Raw genomic sequence first — 26,606 nt, forward strand, 5'->3', positions numbered from 1 at the left:
CACATGCAGGGGACGGCCATATCACTGGAAAACACCAAGCCATTACGACTATATAGAACTTGGAAGGGTTCAGAATAAGGATTTAAGATACGATGGGGGTAGGTTGGGGGGAAGTGGTGCCCAACCACTTGGACGGTCGGGAATTGAACGCCAACCTGCATGAAGTATCACTCAGAGTATGTAAAGGTGCAGTTCCACAGAGAGGATGTGAAGGAGCAGTGGCCAGGCAGAGCGCCAAGGAAGAGAGAGAGAGAGAGACCTCAAAGAGCGGAACTATCAGGCGGTCGGTGCAGCAGAAAGAAAAATTCCAAGTGGGGGAAATGGCTTGTAAAAAAATGGCAAGTGAGGTGCCAAATACAGGGCGTCCCGAGAGGCCGGAAATGCGAATTCTCGACCGAAATTAAATGGCAAATAAGAGGATGGCAAGATTGCTGGCAATGTGCTTACCTATCAGTGACTTACCTATCAGTGACTACGGAGGAGGGAGCTCTAGCTCTTTAGCCCCCCCCTCTGTTGTGAGGCAATGTTGCGATGCAATTTAATTATTATGACTTGAATCCTCAACTTAAAGTTGAGGATAGAGATGACTTCCACAATTTCTTATTGCAGCGTATTTTACATTTTTGTTCACTTGGATAAGGTATACTTGTCTTTGCTTACATTCCTTCCATGTATTACTTATATATTATATGTATTATATATACATATATATTATATGTATTATATGTATTACATATATACATTGATGTGTTTTTATTATATTTTCAGAAAATGGGGAAAAAAATACTGCATTGGTATTAGAATATCTGTAAAACTGTTAGAAAGTGTTAACAAATGATCATTTATCTAAAATTTAAATAAACGAAGGGACAAAATAAATATTTAAGGGAAAAGTCCTATTTACTGATTTGAACGATTGAAGAACGATATATTTCAGCAGTGTGAATTAAAAATGAAAAAGTGTTATAATAAATTTATAAAATAAAATGAACAGATATGCAGTGTAATAGTTTACTCAACAAAATGACAAGTATTACTGAAAATAAATGACAACAGATTTAAGCTAATTTTTTACTCTCTAAAAGATGTAAATAGATTAGGGAAGCAGGAAAGCTAGGCATATTTTAGCTAGCTACATGAGGGCTCAAGTCTATGAAGGCTTCGTTGGAGGTGGATAACGAAGCCAGACTGCCAGATCCTGTAATCCACCTCGTACCAGAAGCGAGTGATTACACTCCAATCCATGGCGTGTAACTCACTTCCGATTGAATGCACTCTGACCCACATTCAGCGCCCAACCCCGTGACCCACCTCAAGAACCCGAACCCTGGGTCCCAGCTCCAGTGCCACAGTGCCAAACATCGTGACCTCCTCCAAGTGGAAGGAATAGCGAGATGCCCCGCGTGACCTCTCTCCGGAGAGTCAGTTTTCTCCTCTACGCGATCACTCTCAGTGTAAAAGGTCAGTACTAATCCAAGTCTTTTGTATTATTATTATTATTATTATTATTATTATTATTATTATTATTATTATTATATTTGCTCTTCTAAAACCTATTTTTTTTACCATGACCTATCTACTTGGACTGCATGGTACTGCGTCGGCCTAGCTTCTTGCAGGTCGGCGTTCGATTCCCTCTAGCCCTAGTGTTTGGACACAATTCCTTCACTCTGTCCCTTTATCTCAGCTTCAATCATATCCTCATATACCTTCTATGAGCTGTATATTAATACCGGCTTAGTAATTATATCGAGAATAACCTCTCTATTCAATTACAGTATACGAACAACTTGAGTCTAGAACAAGTCAATTAGCATATAGCTGAATATTTAGAATTTTGAAAGGGGGTTACTTTAGATATTGCGACAATGTCAGACCACGGAGGAAAAATGAAACAGGAAATTTCCTTAAGTACTTTCGTATATTAAATACATCTTGGAAGGTCTTCAGAATATCTATCTTTAGATATTGCGTCCATGCAGAAGTCTAAGGCTGAGTTCACTTATGTTGTGTACATTGGACTACATACCAACTTGGCCTGATTTCCGGCGGCTGCAGCCAGTAATTAATGTGTATCTGATGGGATTCTGTTAGTTTTTTGGCCTCTATGGTCAGATTTGGTTTAGTGTTAACTCACAATTTGTTATTCTGTTTTATATTATGGAATCTACATTTCACTCATTGTGTAATGGTTTTGTAGTCAACTCTCCTCTCTCCTTCTCTCTGCTGCTCTTAAAATTGTTGCTCTATTCATTCCTCTTTCCTATTTATATATGTCGTGTTTCTCCTCTGTTGTGTGCTCCCTGTATTTTTTCCTTGCTCTATTGTAGCTTTCTTTTTTTACCTTTGAAACATTGTCTATTAAACAATGGGCATATTTTTATCATGGTTAGTTTATCCCTTAGGGGCGGTATAAATCTTCCAGCTTCTTTGCTTTGGCAAGTTCTTTCATGTAGTCCTTCTTGCATTGTGCTGTTTTGTCTCTTAATTTTATTTCCCCCAAGGTATTTTCTCTAAAAATTTTCTGACCTGGTATTTGACTTTATGGAGAGCTAGTTTTACCCTCCCCTCTTCTCTTCCACTTGTCACGGCTTTCATAACAATTACATAATCAAAGATTAGTACACAACAGTCACTTGTCCCAATGGCATTTCACATTAAATGTTCTCAGTGTCCATTTCGCTCTGTGTGAAGATTAAGTCGAATGTTGCAGGGTCGTCTATGCCTTGTTTTCGTGTTTCCTCCATAACATGTTGTGTTAAGAAGTTTCTTTCTGCATCTTCTATTGGTTGTGCTCTCCATGTTTCATCTCCTCCCTCTCAAATACAATGATTCCAAGTGGGTCTGCCCTTGATTGTAATTTTCTCATTACTAGAAGGTTTGTTCTCAACCTATGAGATAATTCAGCCACACTTTGCATTTATGGAAGCGCAATTTGCATTCTCATATTCTTGTCTGGATCTTCTGTGATTCTTTGATAGACTGTAAATTACAGCCAAAGTTACTTTTTTTCCTTCCACTGAAATTATTTCTGTGACAATCTGCATTTTTTGGTATATTCCTCTACAGGGATCTCTTCAAAGCAGCTATCTTTTTTGACAGCAGTGATACTCGCCCTCCCCTTCTCTACTCTTTTTCTCTATTTTTTATCTATATTTATGGGAATATTGCGTTATTGAAAATTTCAGTTAATTTAGATTGAACTGTTGCTATTATTAGGGGGTTTGTTGCACCATTCCTATGTTTTAGGTTATCCACTTTGTTTGACATACCATCAGCATTTCTGTACCACATTTTTATTATTGATACTCTGGTCTTTGTATGGGCAGCTTGGGAATGAGATACTGGGTTAGTTCAGGTGTAGAAGGAATGGAAAAGGTTGGCAGTTTGGTTGGAGGAAGAGAGCATTGGACTGCAGAGCAGTGAGTTAACAGTGGCTAATTGGATAACAGGAGATTGGGAGGGAGGGAGGGAAGGGCTTGTAGGCTTTGGATATATGCTGTGGATTAGGAATTAGTGAGGTACAGAAATAATAGTTATGGAGTGAGGAAGAGAAGATAGGTGGAATGGTAAATGGGTGTTGGGAGGAATGGAGAAAGGTGTTGGGGGGAGGGATTGAAGTGTGAAGCCTCAGCTACTTTCATATTGGCAACACAGGTTACCTGTCGTAACTGTATACCTCCTTGGTTGTTGTTCTTGTTAGCTATCATACTCCTGCTTATTTCCTCTTTCTGCCTCATACAGAGTTCCCTCGTAACCTTAAGATCTTTTTTTCAGTCTTTTTTTTATTCTAACTTCTATCTGTTGATTTGCTACAGCGTAATTCTCCACTCGTGACGGATCTATACATTTTTTCTCTCTACATCTTCATCTACCATCTACAATGATTTAAACCATGAGTCCCATTGTCAGTTTTCTCTTCGCCATCCTGTGCATCCTCGGAAGTTTAATTCCAGCTGTGTGTGTATGTACTCACCTATTTGTGCTTGCGGGGGTTGAGCTCTAGCTCTTTGGTCCCGCCTCTCAACTGTCAATCAACTGGTGTACAGATTCCTGAGCCTACTGGGCTCTATCATATCTACATGTGTGTGTGTGTGTGGTGTGTGTGTGTGTGTGCATATGTGTGTGTGTGTGTGTGTGGTGTGTGTGTGTGTGTGTGTGTGTGTGTGTGTGTGTGTGTGTGTGTGTGTGTGTGTGTGTGTGTGTGTGTGTGTGTGTATGTGTGTACATTTGCGTCAACAAATACAGTTTTATGTGAATTCCTTGACATATTGTAGCAGGCATAAATCTCCCCCCTGTGGTAAACCCAGCTAACTGGAATATATAATAAATTGAAATGACTTGTAGATATATATTCTCACGGCGTTACTCAGCTCTGTGCTACAATCTCTCAAACTACAATCTTTCCTCAAAGTAATCTTCAGAAGCCTATTACTAATACACATCCCAGTCACCGTTGTCTAATGACTAACGACATAGTCTAACGACTATGATTTTTGTAGTATATATATATATATATATATATATATATATATATATATATATATTTATATATATATATATATATATATATATATATATATATATATATATATATATATATATATATATATATATATATATATATATTATATATCAGGCCATTCCCACATCAAGCACTGAAATGTTTATTAACAAAACACTGTCCAGCTTACTGATAACAAAAGTGCAGATAATGAAGCTTGAGTTAAGACCCCAAGGCAATACGACTGTAAACGAAATAACGAGGTAGTAACGGAGGTAAGACGTGTTGACATTCAGTACGACTAGACTCAAAAAACAATGTTATGAGATGTATTAAAGGCTTATTGCATGCCAAAGACGGCAACTATGTTGCAATATCCAGCTCTGGGATGTTGTTGTTGGACAAATCACATACAGATGTCAAATTGAGTTTGTATGAATGAACTCACTTGTAGTATATTAAATATTCCTGTAAGCTTGGCTTACCAGCGACAAACATTGGTTCTATTCCTGAATATTGGGGAATTTGTAAGAACTGTACTTTACACACACACACACACACACACACACACACACACACAAATACACACGCAAACACACGCATATATATATATATATATATATATATATATATATATATATATATATATATATATATATATATATATATATATATATATATATATATATATATATGTATTTGGGTTGGGTATATATATATATATATATATATATATATATATATATATATATATATATATATATATATATATATATATATATATATATGTATTTGGGTTGGGTATATATATATATATATATATATATATATATATATATATATATATATATATATATATATATATATATATATATATATATGTATTTGGGTTGGGTATATATATATATATATATATATATATATATATATATATATATATATATATATATATATATGTATTTGGGTTGGGTATATATATATATATATATATATATATATATATATATATATATATATATATATATATATATATATATAATATGAGAGTGTCCGACCACGGAGGATGAATTGAAACAGGAATTTCCTTAAGTACTTTCGTATATTAATACATCTTCAGAATGAATTCCTTCTGAAGATGTATTAATAAGCAATAATCATCAGGTAAAGAAACTCTGCTTTCTTTACCGAAGAGTTAATATTATTATTAACTTTGATTTATTATAACATTGGATTATTGAAGGGTTAGTATTCTAAAACGCTCCGTTCCTCCCTGGAACACCTTTAAATGAAACATGGTGTTAAGCATATATGGTAAGATGGGGGGGGGGTATATTTATATATATTTACACACGGATAGAAGTGAGGTAAATGATAAGTGAGTCGTGGGTCTCATCGACTTTGCCTCATTATCTACACTGAGGTCCAGACCTGAAAAAAGTTAAAGAGAATATCGTAGCAGAGGAAAACCCCAGCCCATACGTCAGCACCTGAACCCCACGGTCATCTACCCTTCCCTGCAACTCAGTTTCATAAACCCCATTACGAATGTTATCCTACATGTCACAACCCTTCTACATCCTACACACACATGGCTTGATAATAGTCCATGACGGACTGACGAATCTTCACTTTCAATATCTTAATATGTATTGGGTATGAACACTTTCTTTATATATATCTGGCTATACTGTACCCATATATATATATATATATATATATATATATATATATATATATATATATATATATATATATATATATATACATATATATATATATATATATATATATATATATATATATATATATATATATATATATATATATATATATATATATATATACCCAACCCAAATACATATACCCCCATTATAAACTCCCACTATAAGTACATTCCAACTCAAGTTATTCTGGACAAACCCGCAATTAGAAATATCCTGACTTTATCCTGCCACAAACCGAGATTTACCTCGTTGCCTTTCAGTGCTTTTCTTGACTCTACTCTTTCATAACTTATATCAAATTGCCTCTACTTCCTCCTGCTCTAGTGCTGTAGCTTCCCCCTTGTATTGTGATCCTTATTATATCTGGGCATAATTTGGTTTTAATTTCTTCCTCCATCATCCTCAATTATTTATTCATTTTCTAATCTTTAATAACTCTTAGCAACTGTGTGTATATATATATATATATATATATATATATATATATATATATATATATATATATATATATATATATATATATATATATATATATATTATATATATTATAAATGTGTATATATATATATTATATACACATTTATAGTGAACGTATCATAACAGTAATAGACATTTGCTGAGCATTTCAGGTTTTCATCCCCAAGAAATGTGCATATGTCTCTCCTCTCTGCTAAAGTGTGTTCTGTTATTACGTTTATATTAAATTATTGCATGTCGTCGCTTCACACAGTTGATGGAAATTCAGCACTTTGCCTCGTCGATGTGTACATGTGTACTTTCCAAGGTTAAAGTGCATTGGAAAAAAGTATATGTTGTAGTTTTGTGCAATGAGAGTTGATCTTCTTGTTGCCATCCTTTACCTGCCAAACTTTCAAATAAAATCTTCCTTAAGTGGAAGAAAATCATCATTATGTCTTGGTGATCACATGGACATCAAGTTTCACTCTCGTTTGTGGTATAGAGTGCTCTAAATGTCTCATTTTTGAATGTGTCTGAATCATGTTCTCATTTTTGCTAACATTGCGTATGTTATATATATCACTAACATATTCATGTGTATTATCGGCGATGACTGAACTTTAAAAGACGCCTATTTGGCCATTCCTCTTTTTCCTTACATAGCATGTGGCGTTAATCAGTAGTGCTCTGCCTTGACTATGCAAGCTATCATTTTTATATCATGTTAAATTTTCACATGTATTGGTTTAATATTCTTACATATTCGGTCCAAAGAGTGACTCTTTTGCAGCTCCACCTATACTCTATGGTGAATTTGTGTTATTTCACTACATATTAAGTTTCTTACCTTTTCTATTCACCTTATTCTTAATATTTTAATTTATTACCTCGTAAAGTGTAAATATTAGTGAACTGGTCTGTTGTTAAGTCCCACCGAACTTATCTACTTCCTCAAAGTTCTCAACCTGTGAGAGTGAACATAACAATGAAAACTTAGCATCGTATAAAATAATGTAATTGCATATGGGGTATTTTAAAGAAGAGTCTGAGAAGTTCATTATAGTCTCCTAGGCATCGCTTGAGATATAAGAACATTTCCATCGTCGATGCTTATATATAGGATACATGGATATATATCTGGGACCTGTTTATCAATTTTTTTAAGAAGTACACTGTCGTCTGTGGTCCCACTATTTGCATAGGTGACGAATGTGAAGAACTGCATGACTGGAAACCACGAGAGGATTGTGACAAAGCAGCGAGTGGCTTAAGATTCAAGATATTTGGTGAAGCTGCGGATCAGGTAAGGGAGAGAGGCTACCATGGAGGCTGTTTAAGACAACGAGGCTACAGGCTTCCTCTTGCCTGAGCTGAGGAAACACAGCGACAATTTGATTAGTGTAGAGACGCCTGAATTAAAGAGCGGGATTGAGGGAGGAAATTCGTGTCAGGAGTCACCCACTTGCTTCTACATGGGAGACGGCGACCCATGTAGAAGCAAGTTGGTGATGCTTGCATCTACATGGAAGACGGAACCGTGATGAGAAAGTGGCGACCGGAGAAATGAACCCCAGACAAGACCTGGCAAAGCAAGATTTACTGAGTGATACATGAAAACTTGTAGAGAATAGCTCTTACCGTTAGAAGTGAAAAACAAAGCTGAGAAAGGTGTCAATATTCGTGATATTCTCCAGGGTGTCAGTTTTACCTGTGTTCTTCGTGGTTTCAATTACACGTCTGTTCTTTAGCGAATTTGTGATCTCGGCGTTCTTGGTGATTTTACATATGCTGGTCTTAACCGTTGATTTAATCCTCTCTGTGTTTTTGTAGGTGCCTTTAACCAGGTGATCTCCATAGTTTGAGTGATCCTGGAGGTAGTAATCCGGGGTGTCAGCTAACCAGGTCTTATCGTTGGTGTTATATATCATATAGTTGTCTATTTTTTAATAATCACGTTATCAGTTATCAGGTGTTGTGTTTTCGGCAGTTTCAATAGTCAATGTGATCTCTGTGGTTTCAGTGATTCTGGGATTCAACGTTTATACGTTATTCACTGAGACTCTCACAGTGAGAGTCCCAGTGACTCACAATGTAAGCTTAAAGTTACCCACATTCACCGTTCATTTCCTCAAAAAACATGAACTGAAAAAAATACATTTTTCATGGGTGGGATTTTTTTTTTCCACTGTTATTTGTTTCCGTAGGGAGCGACCCTCTCACCCACGCTCACCGGAGACCCTTCATCAACGTGGGTCCGGACACACTCGTGATGGGTAAACACACTCAACTCCCTTCAGTTACCCTCTAACCTGCTCCACAATACTCGACGTCTCCGCGTTACTGCTCTCTCTCTTCCCCTTCAGAAGGACGCACTCGGGCCACGGTGGTGAACAGCATGAAAGAGAGAGAGAGGGAGAGATACTCACCGTGTGAGTAGTGAGTCAAGAGATACTCACCGTGTGAGTAGGGAGTCGAGAGGTACTTCTCGACTCACCGTGAAGTCGAGGCCTCTCACCACCCTAACGTTGTTAATCTGGCGCCAAAATACACCAAAAGCCTCAACACCTTTTGGTGTATTTTACCGGTGTAAAAAATCATTTTTGTGTATACCTCTTTAACGAACAATAGTTGGGTTTATTATATAAAGAAGCCTGATTACAATTCGCGATAGAGAAATGCTTTTGGAAACATATAACACAGAACTCTATAGTCTTAAATTTTGCAAAGTCGAAATTAAAGTCCACATTTTTCTCATAAAAAAAAATTCAAGACAGGTACGATACGTGTCCTTCAGGTTGGAACTTATAGAGGTTTAATAAGCATAGCTATATCACAGATGTAAAATATTTACTATTACAGCAATACTGTAAAAATGATAATTACAAATATATTATAATGCCAAAAGCTCTTATCTTGCTATATCTAATGTCTCAACCACAACTTCGGTTCGATTAGATTGTTGCAGATAATGTCAACAAAAACAGCTTGTAGGACAATCAGTTGTATAGCTAATCAAATCAAAATATACTTCGAGGAGGTTAGGCCAAATTAAACAACGTTGTTTGTTCTGGTATATCAAAACTATCTAAAATGACTTTGATAAAGAAAGTACTTGCAGTACTTAGAGATATTAGCTAACGTCAAGCAGCACCTCGAGGTTGAACAATACGTCAAGCAGCACCTCGAGGTTGAACAATACGTCAAGCAGCACCTCGAGGTTGAACAATACGTCAAGCAACACCTCGAGGTTGAACAATACGTCAAGCAGCACCTCGAGGTTGAACAATACGTCAAGCAGCACCTCGAGGTTGAACAATACGTCAAGCAGCACCTCGAGGTTGAACAATACGTCAAGCAGCACCTCGAGGTTGAACAATACGTCAAGCAGCACCTCGAGGTTGAACAATACGTCAAGCAACACCTCGAGGTTGAACAATACGTCAAGCAGCACCTCGAGGTTGAACAATACGTCAAGCAGCACCTCGAGGTTGAACAATACGTCAAGCAACACCTCGAGGTTGAACAATACGTCAAGCAGCACCTGAAGAAGACCAACCACACAGACGTTTCAGACAAAGTGATTGGCACTATAGCTATAATGGCATCTCATAAAACAGTTTGTCTGGTCAACAACCTCACTCACGGTATAATAAATGTGGAAGTTGGAAATTCTTGCCTCGCAGCAGACTCGTTTGACAGACCAAAGTGCCCATATAACGTGATGAGAGGTAGTAAGGATGTATTTCCTAAATATAATATGTCCACAGAAGCTGTAAAAATTACAAAGCTGTAAAAATTACAAAGCTGTAAAAATTACAAAGCTGTAAAAATTACAAAGCTGTAAAAATTACAAAGCTGTAAAATGTAGCTCAGCTGTAAAATTACAAAGTCAAACTTCGTCTTAATAGACACAGTCACACAGAATTAATAATCATGAAAAGATACTATTAAAACTATATAGTTTGTGGAATTTAATAGACTGAACTTCATCCTATGGATGGTAATTTAAAAAAAAAATAAAGGCTGTAACTTTCTAGTTATTATTAGTATCATTAATATATTATTATTGTTGTTGTTATTAAGTGTTGTTGGTAGCGAAAGACCTTCTGATGTTGTCTTTGTCTTAATTGTTTACCATGTAATATTTTGATGCCTCTTGGAGTAGATCTTAATGTGCTAGTCCGAGTCCATTGATTTAAACCCTTTTCCACACATTTATTTGGGCCGTGTGACGCGCTTGGATCTGTTACTTAACATCAGTATATGTTTTGATTGTCATACTTTCCTTAGCATCTGGAGGTATGTTGATTCTTATATCTTCTTTAGCATGTGGAGATGATTAGAAAAAAATACATACTTTTTCAAGCTTGTGGAAACTTTCCTTGGCATCTGGAGATATGTGGAGGGTAGTTTTTATCCCAAATATCCGGAGAGGTCTTGGATACCTTTCAGTGTACCTTCACTGAAGCTCTGAGATGTGCTGGGTTATCTTATATTGATAACGAGATCACTAATTGGTAATATCAACACATTTTCCTTGCCTGTTCACCATACAGAAAAAACTATACCTAATGAAAATTTAATACATATATTCATTAGTCATTTGAATTTCGCAGTATGATAGTACCTTATAAAATAATCAAATGAGAACTGGTAGGAAGAAAATCCTTGCATTTTAGTTATTATTTAATATTTTATTTAGCTCTAAACAGGAAGCTGTATTCTCCGATCACTAAGAATATTATAAAGATCAGAATCAGATCAGACCTTTGAAAGCAAAGATTGCTTTAAAAACTGAACCAACTAATTAGAAGAGGCTAAGTCTAATCTGAAGAATAAATAATTAAATCTTCATCTCAAGGGGGGGATGCTGTGACTTTGCTGAAAGACAATTTGGTTGAAAGATAACAGAGAATAGTTGCATTTTAATGGGTGATGACTGGCGATAACCCCTTGTATACCTGAGATTTGACCAGATATCTCCACAGCATAGAGGTCCACCGGTAGTGTTGTCGACGCGCACTTTGGGTGAAGGAACTGCCTTGAGGCGAATCCTGTGACTATGCATTTACAAGCACCACGTCTGTCGTACGTGAAGGCAGCCAGACTGAAGGCCATGCAGACAGCCGTGAGGAAATTGTCGGTTGACTTCAAGAGATAACATTTTCTCTTTTCCTTTGCCTCATAAGTTAGAAGAGGCAGAAAAACTTGTGAGCTGCGGGGCAGTGTGGAGTGACAGCTTTGCGTCGAGTGGACGCGACGTGACTGGCAGTCTTTACCGTGAACACATTCGTTTGTGAAAACATTCGCAAATAGGCAGGAGTGAAGTGTGATCAGCTCACACACACACACATCACCGAGTGTTGTTTTAATTCAATTAGCAGCATTAGATCTCACCCTGGTCAAAAAGGTATCTGGTGCTCAAGGGCTTGTAAATGTAAATTTAGTATTGGTAAATAATAGCACACGGTATTGGATGGTTACTGTGTGACCAACCCACCATCTCTTACGTTACTAACTCACCATTACCATACTAACCACATCACCATCACAATGCCAGTACACCATCACCAGTGCTCACTAACCCTCTGCATTGCATGTACGAAAACAGATTAATTCAACCCTGTCTCCCTAGGACAGATGTATGGAGGTTGGCATTGTTAAGGCTCTTAGACCACAATCTGTGGCTGCTCGTTCAGTAACTCACTACACAACATGGAGTCTAACAGACCTTTTACCCTGTCCTTGGAGGACAGAGGGAAAATGTATTTATGCTGGCTACCATTGTATAAATAAATGGCCACGTATATGGTAAATAATTTACTGTAGACAAAAATTGTTAGACATACACAAACTATTATTTATACACAAACTATTATATAAATAAAGTTAAATATTTAAAATGACTCGTGAGTGCAATGTTTGAGTCCATGCATTATTTTTGCTATTCTCTAATATTCCGGGCACTATGGTTTCTATATTCTATATTCATGGTGCTATGTTTGCAATAGTTCTTATTCCTGGTCCAATGTAAGCTGTATTCTTCATTGACGATGCCATGTTGCTTAATTTGGATATTGTTGGAACGATGTTTGTTTAGTTCCATCTTCTTTGTGCAATGTTTGCTATATTCCATATTCTTGGTGCCATTTTTGCTATATTCTATACTCGTAGTGCTATGTTTGCAATTTATCCTGTTTTTTTCCCAAATATTTTTGCTATGTTGCAAATTCCTACAACAATGTTTGCTATATAGCGTATTCTTGACACTATACATGCTCTGCACTCACCTAATTGCACTCACTTAATTGTGGTTGCGGGGATTGAGCTCTGGCTCTTTGGTCACGCCTCTCAACTGTATATACTCCTGGTATATGCCTGCTATCTATATCTGACAATAAAGATTGTATGTCTGTCTGTATGTCTGAGATTGGAGGGCGGATGTAAGAACATCTGAATGTTGGGAGGAGATGGGGAGTGTACTGTATGTGGGAGGACCTGAAGAGGGTGTGTGGGTGAAAAGGGGGAAGAGATGTGAGGGGGGGGGAGGAGACCAAGGTACCAGGTCGACCTGGGCACTACCGGGTTCCCCCTCATAGTAAAATACAATCAAGTCTGTATATTTTCTGAACTGCATTTCAAAAATATTTACTCAATATAAAATGAGCATTACAAGTATAATTAAAATTGCAATTGTTTCTGTGTTGCCTGTTGCTACACCTTCAGTGGAGCTAATTGAAATACGTAATTAAAAAGAGATTTATCAAAATATTTAAATTGTATATAAACTAATTTTGTTGTGGATACACAGTCCACTCATAAAGAACTTTTATCTGACATTATTTGACCACAAATTAAATTTATCCAGAGTTATTAGCGAAAATTGTATATATAAATGAAACATATTCCTGGGCCCTTGAATATAAACTTGCCTCGATATTTCAAGAGAATGTCGTATATCATTATCTCTGTGGCTCAGTTGGTCACTATATTCCCACCTGTGTCCCCTTGCCAGTGTATACTGACCCAGGGTCAGTATTGTTTGTCCTTGTGGATCCAAACTAATTCGTCCATGTATTTGGTATGTGGTGATTTATATTTCTCCGGTTTTTATCAGCTTCAGTGGCATTATGACTCGGTATTTCGTATGTGGTGATCATGTTTTCGCTCACTTTTCTCAGAATCACTGACTCGGTGTTTGGTTTCATTAGTTTTTGAATTGTGACACATATTGGCTGTATTTCTCAGCTCTGGCACTTGCTGGCAAAGTGTAACTAGAAATACCAGTGTTGTGTCTTTTGGGACAAGAAAAGTCCGAATTTTTCCAAGGTATGAAGTATGTGGTAAATGAGATGTCAAACAAAAATAGACTAGTTTCGGCCTCACATACATGGAGTCGGCAGTTCGAGTCTCCTAGAGCCCAGATGAATGGAAGATTACAAATAAATTATTACCCATATTTCTGAAGACAGTTCTTGTACTCGACTACAAATGCTGACTGGGTCGATAGATGGCGTTATTCTTTTACCATAAATTGACTGGTTAAGGCAGCTACTTTATTTTAATGGACATTATTATTTTTATCTGTGAAGCTGTGTATTAAGGATGCTGTAATAACTTTAATTTCTATCGATATCCAGTAATTTAAATCTTTTATACTTAAAAAAGTTATATATATATATCTTTGTGACTCAGTTGTGGTTCCTATTTCAAATGACAGTTTTTTGTTCCACCAAATTCCACGGAAATCTTCCATTTTTGGTACACTTTCTCGAATTGTCTTATAATTTTGAAAGTTTTATCATTGTCTTTCTTATTCCTCATGTTCTTCAGGATGAGATTTCTGAAATTTTTACTGAAGTTCATTTCTCTTCTTTCCAAAATATTTTTTTTTGCATATATCTTGACTTTATTTTGCGTTTCTTCATTTAGGTAGTCCTACCGAGAGGCGTACATGGAGGACTGAAATATGTTGCCAAGTTTTCTGAAAATTTCTTTGGAAATGTTTCTCTGAAGAATATTTTTTATCGTGGGTTCTTTTATAAATTTTGTCTTAATTTACATATATTTAGCGGCGCTCTAAAAGCATCTTTCTTGTTTCTAAAAATAAGTGCTTAAATAAATTACGAATCTTAATGGGATGCAAATCAAAGCATCATTCGTGAGTTTTTGTGGAAGATATTAGTGTGACCAGCGTTAAGTCTTTACAAGGGACAGAACGCAAGACGCAGCAAGACGCATTGTCGTGCGTCTTGATGCGTCATGCTACGTCTTGGGGTAAGGATCAAGTCTAAAAAAAACAGTAAAACTAACTTTGGTACAATTAGTTTATTTTAATTTTGGAGTGATCAGTTCGTAATGATTTACAATATGGCAAAACACAATTATAATAGTAATGGTAGTAATAGTTTAGAAACATAATGGTACAGCAAGATTTTTGATGAGGGTCACTTTGGCAGTGTCACACAGCCATTACTCTTAAAAATTACTAGCTCCAATCGTCTGCCCTTCAACATCAAACAGCCAGAGTTTTACAATTATAAAGATTTATAAGATTGTGTTCTTATGAAGACGTTTGCTTCAGAGAAAAGACTATATATATATATATATATATATATATATATATATATATATATATATATATATATATATATATATATATATATATATATATATATATATATATATCACTTTAGAACACTTTCCCACCAGGAGACTCGAACCCTAGCCAGCACAGAAGCCTTCCAGCAACTGGCATAACAGGTACGCCTAATGTGTTTTAGGTGTACCTGTTATGCCAGTTGCTGGAAGGCTTCTGTGCTGGCTAAGGTTCGAGTCTCCTGGTGGGAAAGTGTTCTAAAGTTCTATACTTCACTCTCGTGTTTAGGAGAGTTGTGCCTCATATATATATATATATATATATATATATATATATATATATATATATATATATATATATATATATATAGGAAGTATACTAAATTATATGCGACAAGCTGTAGAGCTCCCAAAGCCACACTCGTTGATGACAGGAACCAAGAATGTAGTGTGTGATGTTTCCTCTTTATTGCCTCACTGAGGCGCCAACAGATCTTGGCTTTCTTGTCGATTTATTGAACTTATAATCCAGGTTCTTTGATAAAGCTTCTTGGCAGTTTTATGCCATTGCATCAAGGGTCTCCGGAGCGTTGGGGTCAAAGTGATGATCCCGTTTCCTGTGCTCTCAAATCTTGGCTGATTCGCTGTGGGTGGCAGAGACGTCCACGTGCCAAATACTGAAGTCAATGAAGGAATCAGTCAAGGATTATATACATGTCAACTCCACACCATAATCTCACGGATCTCCCTGCTGGGCTACCTACAAGATGGGCAGAATTACAAGGACGTTAGGAAACTTGGCTCTTTGCTTGGCACCCTTCTGTGCTAAGGGTTCTCCTGGTGATTTTACTGTGCCTCGAGTGCCAGCCCCACGCTCTAGCAGAACCAGTGATGATCGTATATATTAGTAATAAGTTTATACAATTACATCACTTCCATCTACCCGTCTGTTTGTTTGCCATCATTTGTGTAGTCGTGTAGTTTGATCGTTCTTCGGTCAGATTTTCACGCTTATTACTCTAGCCTGTTAATCTGTTTGGTGTGTTTGCTCGTCTCTCATAATATCTATCTAACTGTTAACTTCTATCGACCTGTCGCGTGTCCTGCCGGCTCAGTGCTTCTGTTCTCTTTACCGTTATTAATGGTATTTTTCCTTAGGCAACCAATTTCCCATTTGGCTTAAAAAAGAATGTAATTCTGTTTTGTGCATACCAATAGACAGCCAACTAGTTGCGGTATGCAAGAGACAGCGCTACCGATCTATGTTCTGGTATTAATATTTACTAATTCCATCAGAATGATTACGTCGTTATGTGTCGTTTTATCACAGATTCTGCAGTCAATGATTCTTATTAACATTGGCTCCAGTAAATCATTTACATTGTCAACGAGGCTCTTATGAAAGTACCTATGTTATCACATTGGCAAGACTGGCTTAGTTTTACAAGCTTACACAACTTATAACACTAACATTACCCAAGCCTTCCTCCACTACTTCGGGAATAATAACATTTATACTCCCAACTGGCTCCCAGAAACCGATGCAGAGCTCCGGTGTTGGTACCTAAAGATCTTTAAAAGGGTGGCTCGTAGATTTCCTGGAAACAAATGTAGGGAAATTACACCTGCTACAATCCATGAACACATGTCGGGTGATCGTTATGTAGTTAAAACATGTAGTAGGAAAGTAGGAGGTGAATATGCTTCTTACAAGAAAGTCGAGGGCCCGAATACTCTCGGTAGAAAAATGCTGTGTGAAATATATCTTGGCAGGAATATTTTTTTTGGGGGAGCAGTTCATTTGCTCTGGTGAAACATACGTGTTTAAAACACAGCACAAGGAATTTGGTGATGCTTTTGTACAGGTTCAAACTAACAGTAATATTTTAAGAAAAAATAGCAATGATATATATATATATATATATATATATATATATATATATATATATATATATATATATATATATATATATATATTAAATATGACCGAAAAAGTAAGATTAATAATTCTAACACGAATTTTCTCAATATTTCTTATGTTTCTTTTCACTGTCGATGGTAATTGGTGATTTTTTGTCGATGGAGAATTGATTTTTCAATTACCATCGACAGTGAAATTAAGAAACATAAGAAATATTGAGAAAATTCGTGTTAGAATTATTAATCTTACTTTTTCGGTCATATTTAATAATATATGTTTACAAAAAAGACTGCTACCAAAATATACTAATATATATATATATATATATATATATATATATATATATATATATATATATATATATATATATATATATATATATATAATTTTGTCGGCAATGGGGATGATTTTAACCGGCTTTCTGGTGATTTAGACAACCTGCCATAACCCCACTCAGTCACCTTATTGCCCCAAAATGATTTTCTAACTGACATATCACGTCAGTGTGATTTCTTAGTGATCTGAAGAAGAAGGAGCGTGAGGGGTGTGAACATCATTACCCGGCGGGCAGAGTGTAGACGGGTCTATCGTAAAATCCTGTTTGGGTACCGGCTCTATCCTACAAATCCTCCCAGTGCATTCGATGGAGTTCAGGGATGATAGACTTTTGTCCTCTCGTGGCTGAGTGGATTAAGGCAAAGTCACTTCCATGCGCCAAAATTATTTTCTCATTGATATATCACATCATTGTGATTTATTTGTGATAACTTTATAAGACATAAACTTATCACAATACAATCATTCTTGTTGCGTTATATACACAACAAGAATGACTGTATGATGTATTATATACACAACATTTCGCTCCTGCCTGAAATACCTTCAAGACAGATGTGGTGCTTAACATGATTGATGAAGATTATGACTTCCTAGACTTGACACGGTCATGAATAACCCGTAAGTGGTAAAATTTTTGGGGGGTAAATGTAATCTTTGGCCGTGAAGCTTAACATGGATGGTAATGGAGATACATACTCAATTAGTGGTGAGTAAAAGGTTAGGTGACTCAAAAGGAAACTTTCCTTATTAAGACGACTCAATAGCTCGGTCGATAGAGCTTCGGCTTCACACGCTTGGGGTTCACAGTTCGAGTCTCCTAGTGCCCAGATGAATGGGAAGGTATGTGTCTCAAGCCGCGGAGCTCTGAGAAAGGTCGAATCTTCCTCAGCTGTTAAGCCATCGTCTATTGGTTGGCATCTATCCCTAAGTGTTGGTATTGAGGCAAACTATTGTTTTGAATGTAGATATTAATTCTTTTTTTTTTGTCTTTGATGAGGACAGCTTCTAGAATTTGTAATCTCCTGCTGTCAGTCGCAGAGATTACACATTCATGATTGTGCAATTGGCAGCAGGAGATGAAGATATGTGCATCTTATTAAAGATATTATGTGCTTTATAGTTTATGCTGGCACTTCTATCTTGTTTCTCACTCCTTAAGCTGGTACCTCTATCTTATCTCTCATCACGTATGTTAGTACCACTATCTAGTCTCTCACTTGTATCCTAGCACCTCTATCTTGTCTCTCATTGTATGCTTGCACCTCTATCTTGTCTCTCATCATTTGTGCTAAATCCTCTATCTCGTTCCTCATTAGTATGCTAACATCTCTATCATGTCTAACCCTGTATGATAACACCTTTATCTCCCACCGTGCATTATAGTACTTCTGTAATGTCTCTTACCCCGCATGCTTGCCTCTGTCTCATGTCAGTCATCCTGTATGTACCTCTGTCATGTCTCTATATTCTAACACGCCTTTCGTGTCTCTCATTCCGTATGCTATCAAATGCTATCATATGTCTCACCTTGAATGCTCGTACTTATATTGTGTTTTGCGCTGTGTGTTATCATTTCTATCATGTCTCCTCGCATTGAACGCTAGCTCCCTTATCATGTCTCTCCCCGCACACCAAATGGTTGAAATGTCACCTCACCAAATTCTCTTTTTCTCATTTTCGCCTTTAACTTGCGCATATTTTATGGAAATTTCCTTTTTTCGGCATTATTGCGTCAAGAGAGAATTATGATCATGCATTATCTGTGAAGTTTAGAGCTGGCGAATACTTATCTGTTAGTGTCGACGAGGAATGGAGCTCCAGCTCTTCATACCCCGACTACTGGTCTTCTTTCACCTGTTGTGTTGTCATTTACGTTTTCTAATCTTCGAATTCTTGGTCGGATCTGATCTTACAAACTGTGGGTGAAGGTGGGTTCTATAGAGTTTTCTTTCAGTGTATTAATCCACATGTTGATTACTCCTGTAAATGGGTATGAGTATTACTTTATATTCCTTATTAACTTATTAAAAAGGAACATATGTTATTAATCTGATGATCATAATTAACTTATATATTAGGTACTATTCTCACTTTACGGTTTCTAATACCATATATATATATATATATATATATATATATATATATATATATATATATATATATATATATATATATATATATATATATATATATGTCGTACCTAGTAGCCAGAACGCACTTCTCAGCCTACTATGCAAGGCCCGATTTGCCTAATAAGCCAAGTTTTACTGAATTAATGGTTTTTCGACTACCTAACCTAACCTAACCTAACTTTTTCGGCTACCTAACCTAACCTAACCTATGAAGATAGGTTAGGTTAGGTTAGGTAGGGTTGGTTAGGTTCGGTCATATATCTACGTTAATTTTAACTGCAATAAAAAAAATTGACCTCATACATAATGAAATGCGTAGCTTTATCATTTCACAAGAAAAAAATTAGAGAAAATATATTAATTCAGGAAAACTTGGCTTATTAGGCAAATCGGGCCTTGCATAGTACGCCGAGAAGTGCGTTCTTGCTACTAGGTACGCTATATATATATATATATATATATATATATATATATATATATATATATATATATATATATACATATATATATATATATATATATATATATATATACATATATATATATATATATATATATATATATATATATATATATATATGTATATATATATATATATATATATATATATATATATATATATATATATATATACATATATATATATATATATATATATATATATATATATATATATATGTATATATATATATATATATATATATATATATATATATATATATATATATATATATATATATATATATATATATATATATATATATTACAGTATTATTTTCCCTTTATACTAACTTATATGGACAAAATCACGCTCTCTTTCTTTCGGTATATGTTCTTTCTGTTCAGAATATCTCCCTAATTTTGTTCTACTTTTCTTTCGCGTTCTCTTAAGTTCTGCTTCATCTCAGATAACATGATCTAATCTAATGGTCCACTGCAATGATCTAATATAATTAGCCACAGGCATCGTATGTTCTAATGTCTGTCTGAGAGAGAGAGAGAGAGAGAGAGAGAGAGAGAGAGAGAGAGAGAGAGAGAGAGAGAGAGAGAGAGAGAGAGAGAGAGAGAGAGAGAGAGAGAGAGAGACACACACACACACAATCGACCGTGTCTAATGAGGAGGATATGATAGCACCATAGAGAAGTGCAAGGACTCTTCTGAAACGCCAGAGTAGTCATATAAGGAACAGGTGCAGCTGAAGAGTTACAATAACATGGCTGAAAAATGTTGATCAAACCACACACTAGAAATTGAAGAGACGTTTCGGTCCGTCTTAAAGGGCAGGTGACTGCCTTCACAACCTGTTGTGGCTTCCTTCCCAACTGGCAACTGCTTTCACAACCGGGTGTGGCTTCCTTCACAACTGGCGAATGCTTTCAGAACCGGTGACTTCTTTCAAAACTGGCGACTACATTCACAACTTTCAATTACCGTCACAACCGCATCTGTCTTCACAACTGGCGCCTACTATCACAACTGGCCACTGCCTTCACTGATGATTGCATTCACTGATGATTGCCTTCATCAGTTTGTGTGCGTGAATGCGCACAAAATACCACTTAGTAACGATTCATCTCCGCGATAACTCAGGTTTCACCCGCATATTTCAGGTCCCTTTTACCCTCTCCCACATTTCCTATTATGATAATGGAGCAGTTCCTTTGCTCTTCCCGAAGCTGATAACCATAAATTCCAAGGCTAACACATGCAGAAGCTTTTAGGGTCACGATCCATCCGAGATAAGTACAGGCTAGAGCAAATGGGGTACAAACGCACGTGTCTTCACTAGTATAGATGTATTATTGGTATACATAGTCACTCATACAGGATACTCTCACTGTGTAGTACTCACTCGCATACAATATTCACTCTGTAGGATATACACCTACAATCATTCCATGAAATGCTCATTCATACATATATCACTCTGTGGGATTCAAATTCCGACAGCACTCAGTCTGTGGGGTGCAGAATGCAAATACATAACACTGCCTTTGTGAAAAACACTCAACACCTACTTTCTGAGATATACACTCATTTATACTACACTCTCTGTGGAACACTGTGTTGTGTGATTTTAGGGAATACAACACTCTCTGAGAGATGCACTTTCACATACACATCACACTCGCTGTGGAACACACTTACAAAACTCGCACTCTTTGGGATACACACTTACACACACAACATTCGCCGTGGAATACTCATTTACAGAGTGTATTGTGAGTGTGTGTATCATCAACATGAACCACTCGGTCGTACGTACACATTAGAACATAAGAACAAAAAGAACAAAGGTAACTGCAGAAGACCTATTGGCCCCTACAAGGCAGCTCCTATTTATATCGACCCAATCCCACTCATATTCATGTCCAACCCACGTTTGAAACAATCGAGGGATCCCACCTTCACCACGATACGCGGTAATTAGTTCCACAAATCAACAACCCTGTTACGAAACTAGTATTTACCCATGTCTTTATTAAATCTAAACTTATCCAATTTATACCCATTGTATCGTGTTCTGTCTTGTGTTGATACTGTTAATACTCTATTACTATTCCTTTTGTTATGTCCATTCATTCACTTGTAAACCTCTATCATGTCACCCCTAACTCTTTGTCTTTCAGTGAATACAATTTAAGCTTTGTTAATCTTTCTTCATATGACAGGTTTCTAATTTTGGGAACTAACCTTGTCATTCTACACTGGACACGTTCAAGTGAATTTATATCCATTCTATAGTACGGCGACCAAAACTGAACTGCATAATCTAAATGGGGCCTAACCAGAGTAAGATATAACTGAAGAACAACACCAGGTGTCTTGTTACTAACGCTTCGATTAATAAATCCCAGTGTCCTATTTGCCTCATTACGAACATTCATGCATGGATCTTTTGGTTTTAAATTCTTACTAATCATAAATCCGAAATCCCTTTCGCAATCCGACTTCGCAATCTCAACACCATCTAGCTCGTATCTTGTAACTCTATCATCATTACCTAGCCTCAAAACCTTACATTTGTCGGTATTAAACTGCATCTGCCAATCTCTTGACCATTTCAAAACCCTATTTAGATCGCCTTGATGTGATAGTGAGTCTTTTTCAATGTTTATTTCCCTCCCGATTTTTGTATCATTGGCAAATTTGCAAATGTTGCTGCTCAAACTTGAATCTAATGCATTTATATATATTATGAATAACAGAGGTCCCAGGGCAGAGCCTTGAGGCACTCCACTTACAACATTTTCCCAGTCTGACTTAACCCCATTCATACTAACTCTCTGTTTTCTTTGGTATAGTCATGCCGTAATCCAACTTAATATAGCACCCCCAATACCATGAGCCTGTATCTTTTTAATCAGTCTTTCATGTAGCACCAACTCAAAAGCTTTGCTACAGTCAAGGTATACAACATCACAATCCTTACCCTTTTCAACTGCCACAACTATGCTGGAATAAAATGATAGCAAATTTGTTAAACATGAACGGCCATTTGTAAAACCATGTTGTGAAGTGGTTACCATGTTGTGAAATGATTGAATAACATACAACAGTCGATCTTTTGAACACACATACACACGACTCTGTGAAACGAACTCACACACACTATAAACACACACGCATGCAACACTGTACAACGCACTCTATAGAACACTCACAGTCACAGTTCTCCTGCTGTGGGTCACACACACACACACACACACAAGAGTCAAGAGTCAATGCTCGATCCTGCAGACACAACTAGGTGAGTACACACACACACACACACACACACACACACACACACACACACACACACACACACACACACACACACACACACACACACACACACACCAAAATGACCAAAGAGCCAAAGCTCAACCCCCGCAAGCACAACTAGGTGAGTACACACACATACAGATACACACACACACACGCGCGGGGGCCTGATAGCCTGGTGGATAGCGCGCAGGACTCGTAATTCTGTGGCGCGGGTTCGATTCCCGCACCAGGCAGAAACAAGTAGGCAAAGTTTCTTTCACCCTGAATGCCCCTGTTACCTAGCAATAAATAGGTACCTGGGAGTTAATCAGCTGTCACGGGCTGCTTCCTGGGGTGTGTGTGTGTGTAGTGTGGGGGGAAAAAAGTAGTCAGTAAACAGTTGATTGACAGTTGAGAGGCGGGCCGAAAGAGCAAAGCTCAACCCCCACAAACACAACTAGGTGAATACACAGGTGGACACAGGTGGACACAGGTGACACAGGTGGAAACTGAGTGCCCAAATGAGCCACAGAGATATTAGAAAGAACTTTTTTAGTGTCAGAGTGGTTGACAAATGGAATGCATTAGGAAGTGATGTGGTGGAGGCTGACTCCATACACAGTTTCAAGTGTAGATATGACAGAGCCCGATAGGCTCAGGAATCTGTACACCTGTTGATTGACGGTTGAGAGGCGGGACCAAAGAGCCAGAGCTCAACCCCCATAAACACAACTAGGTGAGTACAACTAGGTGAGTACACACACTGTGGAACATACACCCTCGACATTAAATAAACATACTCAGACAACGCACAACCTGAAACAAGCACGCGGAGCATCTTGAAGATACACAACGTTAAGTGTTGACACAGGCATTGCATTAAATACACATGTATCCACTTCGGGCGCCCGCGATACACACACCCACGCTCGCACCAAAGACAAAAACAATTTCAAGAAGTGAAGTGTCACTATTCCGTAGTGTTACCTTAAGGAAATCTGCTCGAGTCGCACAGAACCTCGTTATCTTGAGGTTATCTTGAGATGATTTCGGGGCTTTTAGTGTCCCCGCGGCCCGGTCCTCGACCAGGCCTCCACCCCCAGGAAGCAGCCCGTGACAGCTGACTAACACCCAGATACCTATGTACTGCTAGGTAACAGGGGCATAGGGTGAAAGAAACTTGGCCCATTTGTTTCTGCCTTGTGCGGGAATCGAACCCGCACCGCAGAATTACGAGTCGTGCGCGCTATCCACCAGGTAACGAGGCCCCCGGCAAACCTCGTCTGTGTTCTCAAATACCCCCTTAAAGTTTCCCATTTAAAGAGTCAACATTTAAAGTAATCAAGAGACAACTATGCACAAATACATAAATTATGTAAATGATTTACATAATTTTAAGATTAAAGGATGGCTAATGCCGTGGCCAGCATCTCTTCTTAATTAATAATTTTGTTTAAAAACTTCGTATACCGTTTCGAACAATTTCCGTCTTCACCATCTGATCTAGAAGACAATTTAGCAAGAATATGATAAATGCATTAAAAGTAAAAACGGTTAGATAAAATTCAACTATCAAAAACATAATGCTAGAAATTAAATGTAAAATTAACTTAAAATATTTATAAATTGACACTTAACTAAAAAAAGACGACATAGCTCTAATAACATTACGCTCGAAATAGAAAAGTAGATATTCAAGAAAATTTGAATTACTTACTCCAAAAAAATCGAAGAAAGCATAGCGAAACTGGGATTATATACACAAAACACACATAAAAGAAAATATATAAGAACTGTAAACCAACATTTAACATTTCAAACTCAATTATTAAACAGTAATTAACGTACACTAGTTTTCTAGTTACACTAGAAAATATATAAGAACTGTAAACCAACATTTAACATTTCAAACTCAATTATTAAACAGTAATTAACGTACACTAGTTTCTATAACCGATAACTACAAAATAACCAATTAACACACTCTAAATAAAACAAAATAACAAAAATCTAACCTTGAAACAAGGGGGGGGGGGGACTAAAAAATCTGACTTAAGTCTAAAAATTGCAAGATTGCAAAAAATGTGACATATTTATTCAATATATAGCCCGAAGTTTATTTATATACAAAGGCTCCATTATTTTCAGATCAAATAACCCGCTATTTCATATATTTAAAATCTGGAAACTAAAATGATTGAGAGGATGATTCTCTCCCTCGAGAATGATCTCTAATTTCAGACAACGACGGTTTCGATAATAGCATGTCAATATAATACGAGATTTCTTTATTCTCCATCATCCTTATTGTGAAGATCGTGATGGAGCTGCCAATGTGTCAGGCGTTACAGCTGGAACAGTTGTATGAGTAAACGATGTTGGAACACACCTCAATGAGTCCTTAAACTTAAAATGAGAACCAATGTTACTTTATTAATAAAGGTAAACCTAAAATCGTGAGGATAACACTGTTGAAATAATTAACTCGGCTTATGGAGAATAATAAAACCATAATATGGTAAATATAATATATTTTTTATATATTTTTCAGAATTTTTTCCACAGTGGAGACCTGAGTGGAGGACAAAATTTATCCTGTAAATGATATTTTTATTTATAATTGTACCATAGGGAGCCGGTCGGCCGAGCGGACAGCACGCTGGACTTGTGATCCTGTGGTCCTGGGTTCGATCCCAGGCGCCGGCGAGAAACAATGGGCAGAGTTTCTTTCACCCTATGCCCCTCTTACCTAGCAGTAAAATAGGTACCTGGGTGTTAGTCAGCTGTCACGGGCTGCTTCCTGGGGGTGGAGGCCTGGTCGAGGACCGGGCCGCGGGGACACTAAAAGCCCCGAAATCATCTCTCAAGATAACCTAACCATATGGAGTGGGACACGTTCCTGTAAGAAGTGGCGGACCCTCTGGGTTATAATGGATTTGTGGGCCTGCGGGCTGCTCCAAGCAAAAGCCTGTTGTACCCAATTATCATACGTCCAGCCTAATCCTAGTCCGGGGCTTGGAGAGTAGTAAAACTCCTAAACCCCACTCGAAGTATATTGATTAGTATTAGAACACCTCCATCCTCTTTCTGGCGGTAGCGGTAACAGCTTCCAAAACTCGCAGTCTCATTGCTGGTAGCCGACACAACTTCCTAAACTCGTAGTCTGCCAGCTGAGCTC

The 26,606-nt window shown here is 37.1% G+C and overlaps 1 protein-coding gene across 1 annotated transcript in view; it reads left to right on the plus strand.

Annotated features, from left to right (window-relative positions):
- The first annotated feature begins 779 nt into the window (after positions 1-779).
- Positions 780-26,606, plus strand: part of LOC138349766 (neuronal acetylcholine receptor subunit alpha-7-like) — a 67,533-nt gene continuing 41,706 nt past the window's right edge. The window contains exon 1 of the mRNA XM_069304848.1: positions 780-1,461. Coding sequence (XP_069160949.1) covers positions 1,395-1,461 — 67 coding nt within the window. The 5' untranslated portion in view covers positions 780-1,394. The remainder of the gene's footprint in view (positions 1,462-26,606) is intronic.

Source organism: Procambarus clarkii, chromosome 53 (assembly GCF_040958095.1).
Source record: "Procambarus clarkii isolate CNS0578487 chromosome 53, FALCON_Pclarkii_2.0, whole genome shotgun sequence".
Classification (NCBI taxonomy): domain Eukaryota; kingdom Metazoa; phylum Arthropoda; class Malacostraca; order Decapoda; family Cambaridae; genus Procambarus; species Procambarus clarkii.